This window comes from Tupaia chinensis, unplaced genomic scaffold (assembly GCF_000334495.1).
Source record: "Tupaia chinensis unplaced genomic scaffold, TupChi_1.0 Scaffold000447_1, whole genome shotgun sequence".
NCBI lineage: Eukaryota > Metazoa > Chordata > Mammalia > Scandentia > Tupaiidae > Tupaia > Tupaia belangeri.
Genome location: NW_006159952.1, coordinates 741087 through 753602, shown reverse-complemented (window position 1 = coordinate 753602; position 12516 = coordinate 741087). Strand labels below are relative to the sequence as shown.

Below are 12516 nucleotides of genomic sequence, written 5' to 3'. Positions count from 1 at the left end.
ACAGTTCAAATCCCAGCCCCAGTAATTTGAAAATCACACTGAGTACACATGCACACATGCCCCAAATCCCAAAAGGATAAAGAAATGGAGGAGAAAGGCTTGTGACATGACTATGCCCCACTGCAGGATTCTCTCTCTCTCTCTCTCTCTCTCTCTCTCTCTCTCTCCCCTCTTCTCTTTCTTTGGCAGCACATATGCCTCTAGTAAAAATAAATAAATAATAACTGTTGAATAAAATTGACTGAATGAATGACTACTCCACCCTTTTGTGGTCATGAATCACTCAAAGTCAGATGACCACATCAGTATTTGCATGCAGGCAATCCCACAGTGATTTTGACCCAGCAGTTCATCTTTTTAAAATGCTACTCTGCTGATTTTTCTTAAAATAAGAAAACAATAGAAAGCACACCACAGAAATTTGAAATCAAATGTATTTGCTTTCAAGTTCTATTCCAAGTAACAAATATCTGACCACTGAATTGATGCCTTTAGTTCAGCTCTTGGGCTGGCACACTCTGCCTCTTTCCACACCGCGCTGAGTACCAATAGATCCCTTATTGATTTGTAGAACAGGATAAAGCCATTAAGTCCTCCCACAAAACATTAACATTTTCTCCTTGTTCCCAATCAAGAAATCACCCAAATTTTGCACCTCCTACCACCAAAGTAAAAGTGATACAAATTATCCCCTGCGCAATTCAAACCTACAAGAATCAGATCTAATCATTGGCAAACAAACTCCTTGGCTTTCTCTCTAGGCAGCATTTTCCCTGAAGTACAACCTAAGGATAAAGGAGCATAGATTTAAAAGGCAGGCTGAGGCCCGGCCTCTGTGGTGCAGTTGGTGGATGTGACTTCAGAGCTGGAAACCATCTGCTGACCACAGATCAAATCCTAGCCCTGCTGGCCTCAAAACATGCAAGGCAAATGCATCCAGGATGATGGGCGGGAGGACTGAGGAAGGTATGAGCTCCACTGGGCCCTGTGGATGGTGCTTCGCTCTCGTGCATGTGTTCAGTCATGCATCACGCATGTGTGCACACACGCTCTATCATGAGAAAAGGAAAGGAAAACACTGAGAAGCCTCCTAAGCAAGTGAGCTAATGTAAAGACTGAAGATAAGTTGACTTTTCTTTAAACCCAGGAGGTGTGCTGCTGGTAGACTGGAACAATAATAAAGGGGATGCAGAGGGAGCAGGGAGAGGTTTCCTAGCTCTCCTTCTCTCCTTGTTTGAAAACCTTGAGCTCTTTTCTGAGGTAGGATGCCCCAGCCCAGTGTGAAAGAGGGATGAGTGATCCCCCAGACAGGCTATGCAGTCCAGTTTCCAGGAATCCTTCACATCCGGCCTCAGAAATAGATGACATGTTCTCAGGCCATACTGAGAAATATGTACAGGGTCCTTTAAGCCACAGGAACTCTGTACTGGAAGGATCACACACCTGTGAGGCATGTTTTAGGTCTAAAACCACATCTTCTCTCATAGGCCCTGACATACAGTAATTTAGCCTGTAATATTATATGCACAGCTTTGGAAAAGACAGCACTGTTTTAGAGGCTGGCCTAAGTCAACTCTAACTGATAGTACCCCTGAGCTTAAGTGAAGCGAAACACTTTTTTAATAATTTCCAGTTTTACATATCCTGTTTTCGTGTTCGAAAAAAAAAAATGAATTCAGGGCATTTGTTTTAGATTTCCTTTCTCCTTTGTTTTAGAGAAATCTGAAATTCTCAGCCATCATTATTCACTGACAATACCTCGAGCCCACAAGATTTCACCAGGGTACAAAGGGTTTAAGTTAGGCTGTGCAACAGTGTGCTCTGGTCTGTGCAAACACCCTCACTGCCTTGTCTTCCCTCTAGCTGCGATTCAAAGTCCTTTGCTGCTGGCAAAGAGAAAGTCAAATGACTTTGCTGTGTACATGTACAAACAAAAGTAAAATATGTACATGAAGTGATGACTGGCACTGGGGGCAGGGTCTGCACACACAGTGAGAAAATAAATTAAATTTACCCCTGGGTCCTTTGTTCCCAGGGTTCCAAGTGGCCAGTGAAAGCAATGAGGTATAAAGAAGCAGTATTCCCAGCTCACTCGCCCAAGTATCTGCACGTGGAACTGGAGAACGGCAAATGTGTGCAAAGTGCCCTGTACACAGGTTAATGTCCAGAAAAACCATTTATCATATACCAATGAGATCACTGGAGAGGAGATGTGAGGCTCAAAAAGTGTGTCCCAAGGAGGTCCACAGGGTAAGGCTGTCCTGATGGTGGCTCTGAGTAAGCATTATACGTCAATCAAAGTCACCATGGAGTTCTTGGCAGGAAGGACAGGGCCATGGTCTTCTTGCTCTTCCCTTCTTAGAGTCGTGTGTGATCTTCTGGGGGTTTTCCACCCATTTTCCTTGTTGGAGGTTCCTCAGCCGATTCTCTTTTGATTTCAAGTCCAAAGGTAGATTTTATTTTCCCGGGGGAATAGTCATTTCTCTTTAAATCTGCAAGGAAGGCAATTAAAGCGGTTATAGAGGACCCAAGAATAGGCTGTTGATGCAGACAGCTTGGACTTCAGGCTCTGCTGCCTGTTCAGAGAGGCCTCTGCTTCCTCAGGCCATGGATATGTGGAACTCAAACCCTGCGACTATGTCCGTGCTAAGCCCCCTCCCTACCCCACAACCCAGGTGCAGCTCTACAACCCACCCCCACCATCTCAGATCCTGTTCACTGCCCAAGAGGAAGGGGAGGAGAGATTTGGTTGCCTGACACAGTATCAGAGTCCCACAACCTGGCCAGAAGGCAGAGAGGCCAAGGTGGACACGGGCATTCTCACCGCCAAATGATGGGGAGGTCAGAAACGGCAGCCAAATCAGTGGGCCCCAGGTATCAGGGGTGAGTTTTCTGCAATAATAGCTGCACCTTAGTTTGCTACCTCTAAAAGCTTCATCCAACTCCCAGAGCTATCCTTCCATAGGCCTCCTTCTTCCATTTTAAAAAGAAAATTAAAAGAAAACAAGAATAGGGATAACCACCAGAAGAGCGGCATGGAGGACAGTGGGTGCGAAGTGTTTGTATTAACTTTTCATTCTATTCTGATTAATTCTGCTAGGCTTAAACATGGATTTCTAGTATTAGTTTTAAATGTTAGGTGGAGAGGCTATGGACATAAAACTAGTATCATTATATTTTAATAATAACCGATGTTTTTAGAACATAGGCTCACATTCATTAATCTAATCATCACACTGGTCTCTGTGAGCCTGGCGTGAGCACCCTTACAGGTGAGAAAACCCAAGTGGAAAGTCTGGGATCTGAACTCAGTCTGACTCTAGATCCTGTGCTCTTATACTATCCTAAATTGTCCCTCTCAAAAAAGTACACCATAAACCACAAAGAAAAATCACCTCTAATCCTGCTTTCCAGACTAAACTTTTTCTTCATTCAGATTGCCCAATGTCTGAGTAAATGAGGATATTTCTTGTTTCTACTTAAATGTTAACTTAAAACGAACAGATTTTGAAAACAAACATGACCTAGTAGCAGTTGTGGAAGAATTATTAAATTATGCACTCAAAATTATGCACTCGAAGTGCAGTGTACAGAATGATCTCAACCTTAATCATACAGAACAGTTAAGTGGGCTCAAAGATTGGATGTGGTGACATGGGTGTCCCATGTCTCCCCATCTCCTGGCTGTTCAGATCTAGTTGCTGTGTCTTCAAGAATGGAGTCTGTCCTGTCCAGGAAACAGTGACTCAGACATGGGAGAGGCCAGTGCTGGAGGACGCTGACTTAAAGAGTCAGATTCCAGTCTGTAGTCATGGGATGACAGATATTTGTAAGCTCCCACCTCCCAGAGACCCTTACCTGGGGTCTTGGATGCCTTTCGGCCTAGCCCCAGCCCATTCCTAGGCTCCTTCTAACCAGAAGGGAGGCCAGTGGGAAGCTCAAGCCACGGGCCAGTGGGCTGGGCATGGATCTCTTTACCCGGGCCTGGCGTGTGCTCTGTGAGACTGAGCCCTGGGCAGCTATGAGGGTTATGGCCCTCCCCTTTGTGCTCCATTGTGACCTTTCCACCCCAAGTACTCACCAGCACCACCTCAGGGTAACACACTCCTTACACTGGAATTGGAAGCCTGCTGCAAATCCCATTCTTGTGCAATGCCTTGTCCACAAGGGCTCCCCCTACCTCTAACCCCAACAAGATTAGAAATTGTCCTTTGCTGTAAATTTACACCTGCGCCATCCCAGGTTACAACGGATGGTGCTCTTTAGCTGACTTCCAATTTAGAGTAAGATCATTTATTATAAGGCGAGAAAGGCTGCTCAGCTTAAAATACGTGAAATTCCATTGTAAGGACAGGCTTGGGATGACCTAAGGAAAATAGTGAGTTAGCTGAGACAGACATAAAGCACCCCTCTGAGACAAAAGAACAAAAATGCAACAGATTTAGAACTGACTATTTGAAGGATACAAGCCTCCAGTACTTGCTTTTTTTTTTTTTAAGAATTATTTAATTTCACTCATCAATATTGTCTTTTCAATTTGACCAGAGAGAGAGAGACAAAGTGAGAAAGCAAGTTGCCAGGTCTAGGACCTGAACCATGGTGGACCATGTGGGAGTCCAGTGCCCAACCACCACAACACTTGCCAGCCCCAGCAACTTGCTTTTATATTAGGAATATTTTCTGTGGTGACTAGTGATTTCAGAAAAAGTAGGCTACACTATCAAATCAGATTTTTTAAAATACTGAAATGTGTGTAAAGTGGCAGGGTTTTATAAATAAAAAGCACTACTTAGACAGCCACTGGGGCCCCCCAGGACCCCACCTCCCAAGTAGAGAACTTGCCCTTGGAGTGACTGCGACAAGTACTGGGCCCCATGTTTTATCACATTTTGGCAGAATCTAAAGTAAATTCCTGTCCCTTTAATCCCTTTACAGACTTAAAAATTTTGCAGTCAGAAAGTCAGCCTCTGCGAATGTGAATGAGATAAAAATGTGATTAAGATTTTCTAGTCCATCCCAGGTTACAATGAATGTCGTTCTATGAGAGATTTACTTAGAGAGAAACTAGAATTGTTTGTGGCATACCCAGGAGTTTGAGTTTCCGGCAGCAGGAGTTGCAACGATGTTTTGCAATGAAGTTTCTAATTGCCTCTTCCCCTAAATTGGCTGGGCCAAACACCATTCCTCTTGATCTAGAGGAAATATCAGAATATCAATTAGATCACAGCTAAGAAAAAGGAGCTCGACCAGGATTCTCTGAGATACCGAACAGTATCCCATAGTAACCCAGTAAACTTGAAGGAGCCAGCAGAGAACAGAGCACTTTGGGGAAGTGACAATGTTAGGTTTGCTGATTTAAAATTCAAATGCACTTAAATCTTTGGCCCCAACTCCAAGACCTACTGTGAAACTCATTTCAACACTAATCTGATAGAAGAGTGAATTTCTCCATGCACTACATTAAAATAAAATACAGAGAAACCCTTCTTAATGCGTAAGGGGTGAGAGAATGGCGTCCATTACAATGTTCTCCTAGAATCCAGAAAGGTTCGGGTACCATGTAAAATCGACCTGCTAGTGGAGTGCACCTTCTAAGACACACATACACCGTTTCAAACCCAAATGCTCTTCTTAAAACAACCATCCTCCAAATCAAATACCTTACAGACCCTAGAGTCACTCCTTCTAGCTCTTTTGAAAGTCATTTTCTACCCTGAAAACTGCCATGGCTGGCTGGGCTCTTTGAGAAAAGACCAGACGACCATGAGACAACGTATTTGTGGAAGTCAACTACATATGCTTGATGTAGGTGACAAAAGTGACAAATACAGTCAGCACGTATAAGGCACATTTTGAATACTCTGTAATTAAAATAGATCCCTCCCAGATCCCAGGAGCAACGTTCACTCAGTCTCATGTCCCATACAACCATGATTCTCTGGATTTTGACAATCTGTACCCCACAGAACACAGCACACCAGAAACACTGCCGAAAAAACTTTTTGAAAGCTAATATTTTATTTTAATGACATGCAGAGTGGAAACAGCACATTTTAAAATCTGAACTCAATTACTGCTTTTAAATACCACGTCTTAAGAAAAAAGAAAAGCAAACTATCACAAAAGGAAACAATAAACTTTGCTTCTAAGGAATGCGGTTTTTCAAAAAGGACGTGGTGTAAAAATGGACTTTTTTCCATCCGAGTATTGAAACATTTATCTCAATTTCCACTTCCTTTTGGCAGAATAACAGTGGCTGCTCTGAAGATGTGCCAAGCACAGAATGAGGGCTGATGTCAGTTTGATCTCAGATTGCCTCTTTGCTCTGAGGCGAGTAGGTGGAGGGAATCTCTTGGGAAGACAAAGTGAACAGACACCCAGGATTAACTTTCCTGGTCACTCGATCGCTCTTACAAAGGACAGCTCTGGCGGTATGTACCCAGCTGCATAAGCTGCCTCTTGTTAAACTACTCCTCCCTTGCAGTCCATCTGGTAAGAAACTACTTCAGTAAGGTGACACTGAAAGTGGCAAACACATAGAGTCACTCGGTATCTAGACCAGAACTCTACGGTGCCAACAAGTGAAAAATGAAAGTGTGATTTCAGTCACTAAACTGGAAGAATTCCTTTTTATAATCTCCCTAGCATGACTCTGCTGCAATATCTCACTCGTCTGCCCACCCTACCTGCCATTTCTTGTCTCCCAGTAAAGCATTAAAACCCCCAATGTAGGGCCAGCCTGTGTCGTGTGGTTAAGGGGGCTGGATCCCACATGGCCAATTGCTCAGTTCATGTCCCAGACCCAGTGACTTAAACACATGAGATGTGTGTGCCTTCTTTGAATCCTCAGAATAGCATAGGAGGAGACGGAACTGAGGGATGGCCACCCTCCCCGGGAGATGCTTTCTCACTTTCCCTCTCGCTCTGTCTCTGGCCAGCACACTCCTCTATAGTAAATTTAAATTTAAAAAAATGTAGAGATGCACCATTGATTCTCACATAACTGTAAGCGAATCACTGCCCTCTGTAAGCCTCATGAAAGGTAAAGTAAGAGAGTCAAAACTACTAGAAAACATCTATCTCAGGAGATCGGCCACTCCCTGTGCTGGGGAGAGCGAGGGGTGCTGGGATGCTCATCTGCGTCTCTGCCTTGCAGGATGCCTACAGCCTTTCTGTCTCAAATAACTAAGTTTAAAAATAATATGACTATCTGTTTTCCAGGTTTTTCACAACACAGGAAAAGCAGGTGGTAGCTTGGTTCCACTTGTGAGGAAACGCTAATTAGTGCCATCTATACGCAGATTTACTAAAGAACATCTCCTCATTGTTTCACACTTGTGAAAGGCCCAAATCCATCAAGGCAGTAAACTAGGAAGATAGAATCCCAAACTAGCAGTCACTGAGGCAGAAGGCTGGAGAAAGGTGAGAGACGATAGGAATTAGAAACGCTCTGAGAATGTACACCACTAAAGCATCTCTTTTGCTAGAGGATTATTCCCATCCTTTGACTCCTTCTCCTCGTAAACAAGTTACAATCTTCACCATGACTCAGTCTTATTTAAAAACTAGAATTGGGTTGCTAAGGCTAAAATAAAGAACATATGTAAAAGCACTTGCTTAATGCAATGCTTCTCAAACTTTAATTTACACCAAATTACCTGACGAGCTTGTGCAAATCCAGTTTCTGGTTCAAAAGGTCTATGAAGGGTCCTGAGATTTTTTTTTTTTTTAAGAAAGATTTTTGCTATATAGCACATGTGCTTGCTGGAGAGACAGAAACAGACAGAGGGCAAGAAATCACACCCGTCCCCCCAGGTGGGACAGCCACACTGCAGTCCCTTCTCCTCCTCGTGAGATTTTGTGCATGCATGCGCATGTGCACGGCATGAGTTTTTGTTGGTGTTTTTTTTTTAACACATTTAGTTTTAGTGTAATGAAGCAACTTGTAAACTTTTAACATTTAAAACTGAGTATCACCTTTCCTTTCCAGTGAAAGAAAAAGAAAATTAATGGCATGAGTTTTATGCTGCTGGGCCTGGGATTCAAACGCAGTCAAGTATATGGGAGTCCAGTGATGTAACCATTACGCCATCTGCTGGTCCCATGGGTCCTGAGAGTCTAACAGTCCCCCAGATGACACCAACGCTGTTGCTCCGTGGCCCTTGCTTTGCACTTCACACAAAGAAGGCATTTGGAAATGTGAGCCTCATTGCACTACTGAGTGAGAATTCCTCACCATCACTGGACAGGAGCACTTCTTTTATCTTTACCATAATTCCAGCTGCACCCTAAGTTGGGTGACCCCATCAAACCATGCAGGCCACAATGATGCCCTCCTACCAATTTCCAGACTTCCTAGCCTCAAGTCATTAAAAATAAAGTTGCCAGATCAGCAGGTGGTGTGGAGGTTAAGGCGGCTGGATCCCACATGGTAGACTGCATGATTCAAGTCCCAGATTCAGCAGCTTGAGAAACACGCCAGGCACATATGCATGTCTGCCCAAAATCCCAAGAGGAGAATGGATCGTAGTGTGGCCATTCACCCTGGAAGGTGCTTTCTCTCTCTCTCTCTGCATTCCCAGTGAGCACATGTGCCCTATAGCAAAACTTAAAAAAAATAATAATAAAGTTGCCCATAAGAAAAAGATTCACAACCCTAGTTGCCCACAGAATCACATGGGAAACTTTTCTTTTTTTTTTTTTTTTTTTTGAGAGGTTTTTGCTATAGAGCATGTGAGCTCACCAGAAAGAGAGAGAGAGACAGAGACACAGAGTGAGAAAGCACCCCCCAGGAGGGATGGCCACACCACAATCCCTTCTCCATTCTCTTCTTGGGATCTTTGGCATGTACGCATACATGCCCAGCATGAATTTAAGCCACTGGGTTTGGGACTCGAACCATGGTCGATTACATGGGAGTCCAGAGATGTTGTAGCCATTACACCAACTGCTGGTCCCCACATGGGAAACCTTTTAAAAATACAAATATCAGGGCCCTATCTTTGGAGATGCTAATTTGATGCCAATCCTGGGTGTATGTATATGTGTGTGTATATACTTTTTTAAGTTCCCCAACTGACCTTAATACAAACTAAAACTCACTGTACTACGGAATGCAATTAAATACTCAACTGTCAGGACTAGCAGGTGGTATAGTGGTTAATGTGATGAACTCCCACATGGCTTACTATGGTTCGAGGCCCAGACTTAGAGGCTTGAACCTGAGTATGCGTGCCCAAAATCTCAAGAAGAGAATGGAAGAGAAGGGATTGTGGCATGGTCATCACCCATTGGTGGGTGATTGCTCACCTTCTCTCTTGCTATCTCTCTCTGTCACGCTGACAAACACACACACCCTATAGAAAAAAAAATCTCTGTAAATAAATAAATAAATACTCAACTGTCAAGTGGGTTCCTATAGTCTTAGAATTCTAAAAGATGGAATATTCTGGTTGTAATAAATGACATGACAAAGTCAAATTAAAATAAATGACAGTATACATAAGCTTGGTTCATTATATATACAAAAAATGTTCACTGCAAAATTATAACAAAAGAACATACAGTACACGATTTCTACTACAAACCTTGGGCACACAAGGCTACTATGAAATAATGTTCTGGGACCATGTGGTGGCATGGTGATTAAGGTAGCTGGATCGCACATAGTCAATGCATGGTTCGGGTCCTGGACACAGGGACTTGAAAAACATGCTGGGTGCATGTGCTGGGTGCAAAAACCCCAATAGGAGAATAGAGAAGGGATTGTGGTGTGGCCTCCACCCTGGGGGGTGCTTTCTCACTACCCAGGCCCTGTCTGTCTCTCTCCAGCAAGCACACATGCCCTACAGCAAAAAAAAAAAAAAAAGAAAAGAAAAGAAAAAAAAAGAAAGAATATTCTTAGTTCTTAGCTAAAAATAATTTAGCAGAGCTACAAAATAGTAAAGCCTAGGCCAGCTATGCTGAAGTAGTGGTTGCATAATGCTCTATGATGCTGGAGCCATATGAGAAGGTCCCTGGTTCACATCCCCAGGACTCCTTGGGCACAACAGGCACATGCACACATGCCCATGATCTTGGCTGGCCAAGGCTGAGGGTGCATCATGGTGTGGGGGCCCTGTTGGGGTGCTTCTCTCTGTCTCTTAGATAAAATAAACCCCCCCAAAAAAAGCCTTTGTTGTATTCTAAGGGTTATAACATAGACTCTATAGTCAAATATTGTGGTAATTAGATGCACATAAATAATATGGATCAGATTTATCTTCTGTAACTCACCTTGTCCAATTAATATCTAATACATTTTTAGTAGAGTAATTTCTTTGCATAGTAGCCTACAGATGGGACTATATTTAGATTAAACCACTCAATTAAAAATATTTGATATTTATAATACGAGTTCTGAGGTACAGAGAACAGAAATTTCAGGTTTTACTGTATCAAAATTACCCACTTATGGAGGCTGGCAGGTGGCATAGTGGTTAACTCCTACTTGGCTGACCATGGTTTGAATCCCAGACCTGGCAGTTTTCCCTCTCTCTTTCTCTGGTCACATAGGAAAATCATAATGATGATAAATAAAATTAAATAAAAGGGACCAGCAGTTAGTGTAATGACTATGTTGCTGGACTCTCATGTAGTGGATCATGGTTTGAGTCCCAAACCCGGCGGCTTAAACTCACACCGGGGGTGTGTGTGTGTGTGTGTGTCCAAGATCTCCCGAGAGGAGAATGGAGGAGATGGGATTGTGGCGTGGTCATCCCCCCGGGGGGTAATTTCTCGCTTTCTCTCTGTCTCTGTCTTTCTGGTGAGCGCATGCACCCTCTAGCGCTAGCAAAAACCGCTCCAAAAATAATTAATTAATTAATTAATTAATTTTTAAAACGACCCACTTACGTAGTTTTACATATATCTTCTACCATCCAGGAGCCATGTATAGATACTGAGGATGACTAAGAAGTAAAAATGTAGTATGTTAGTAGTTCTCAGTGTTGTCTATGGACGAACAGCATTAGAATCTGCTGGCAACTTGTTAGAAATGCAGATGGTTTGGTCAGACCCCAACCCTACTGAAGCAGAAACTCTGAAGGTGGGGGCCCAGCAACCTGTGTTTTAACGAAGTCTCCTGGTGTTTGTGAGGGAAGCTCGTATTGGAGAACTACCGCTGTCTGCCATATCAATCAGTCCTTAATTGACACTATCACTCTTTTCTACTCCACCCTTACCAGAAGACAGCCTCAACTCCTCTGCTGCTAAATCTTTCCCAAAGCATACCTATGGGATAAAATGCCATGGGAATTCAAATGACAGCCAGATGATTCATACCTCTATAAGAATGTACCTTTAAAAATTGGTTAAAAAGATGGGACCAGCAGTTGGCATAATGGCTACGTCACTGGACTCCCATGTAGTCGATGGTGGTTCAAGTCCCGGACATGGTGGATTAAACTCAGGCCGAGCACGTGTGTGTGTGCTCAAGATCCTGAGAGGAGAATGGAGGAGAAGGAATTGCAGCGTGGCCATCCCTCCTGGGGGGTGACTTCTCACTTTCTATCTCTCTGTCTCTCTCTGTCTTTCTGGCAAGCGCACATGCCCTATAGCAAAACCTCCAAAAAAAATTGGTTAAAAAAAAAATGGAAGTACGAATTTGTCTTGATGCAAAATAATTTTGAAATCCATGCATAGTTTATTTATAATGTGCATTTTCTACAAATTTTTAATGCCTCGCATTTAATTTAAACTTCAACTTTGACTTGAATTAGGCAATCCGATAATTAAGCTTGATTGTTTTAGCCTCTCATAGGTTTGCTGAATAAAATGCTTATGCCCTCAGCTTTCAGTTTATCAGTAAGTGAAGGAAGATGCCACGCAAGATCAGAAGTAATGTTATTGTGAGGACAACAAATAAAACTCTGCTTTTCTCACCACATTAATTGTTTTCATGTCAAAGCTTATAGAGGCTAAACTCACCAATATTTCTCTTGTGCTTGGGCCACTGGAAAACTCAGAGTCAAATGTGCAATCAAATTCTAGCTATTACAGTAGTCCTAATAATTTCCACTTATGTGTACTAATTTAATTCCAAAGTTAATCTTATTTTAGTTCCATATTTTTTACCCTCACTCTCTAATCTTTGCTTTTTTAAAATCTTAATGTTTTATGAGTATATGTGTGTGTGTTTACTCCCTCAAAATCTAAGATATAAGCTAGAAATACATATATATGCTTAAAAATTATTTTTTAATTTTTAAAAAATTATTGTATTTAACTTAATTTATTACTATTATTTTCTTTTTCAGTTTGATCAAACAGAGAGGGAGAGTGAGAGAGCAAGCCACCAGGTCCAGGACTTGAACCACAGTTGGCCATGTGGGACTCTAGCACCTTTAACCACCATGCCACCTACTGGTCCCATTATAATTATTTTTAAAATCATGTGCAGGTCTATGGCACAGTCAGCAGCATCTTTTTTTTTTTTTTTTTTTTTTTTTTTTTTTTTTTTTTGTTTCATGGGTGTGG

The 12516-nt window shown here is 42.5% G+C and overlaps 1 protein-coding gene across 1 annotated transcript in view; it reads right to left on the bottom strand.

Annotated features, from left to right (window-relative positions):
* Positions 1-416: 416 nt before the first annotated feature.
* LOC102471583 (transient receptor potential cation channel subfamily M member 6) overlaps positions 417-12516 on the bottom strand; it is a 207034-nt gene continuing 194934 nt past the window's right edge. The window contains exons 38-39 of the mRNA XM_006155328.2: positions 5086-5192; positions 417-2492 (exon numbers count right to left, since the gene is read on the bottom strand). Coding sequence (XP_006155390.1) covers positions 2359-2492; positions 5086-5192 — 241 coding nt within the window. The 3' untranslated portion in view covers positions 417-2358. The remainder of the gene's footprint in view (positions 2493-5085; positions 5193-12516) is intronic.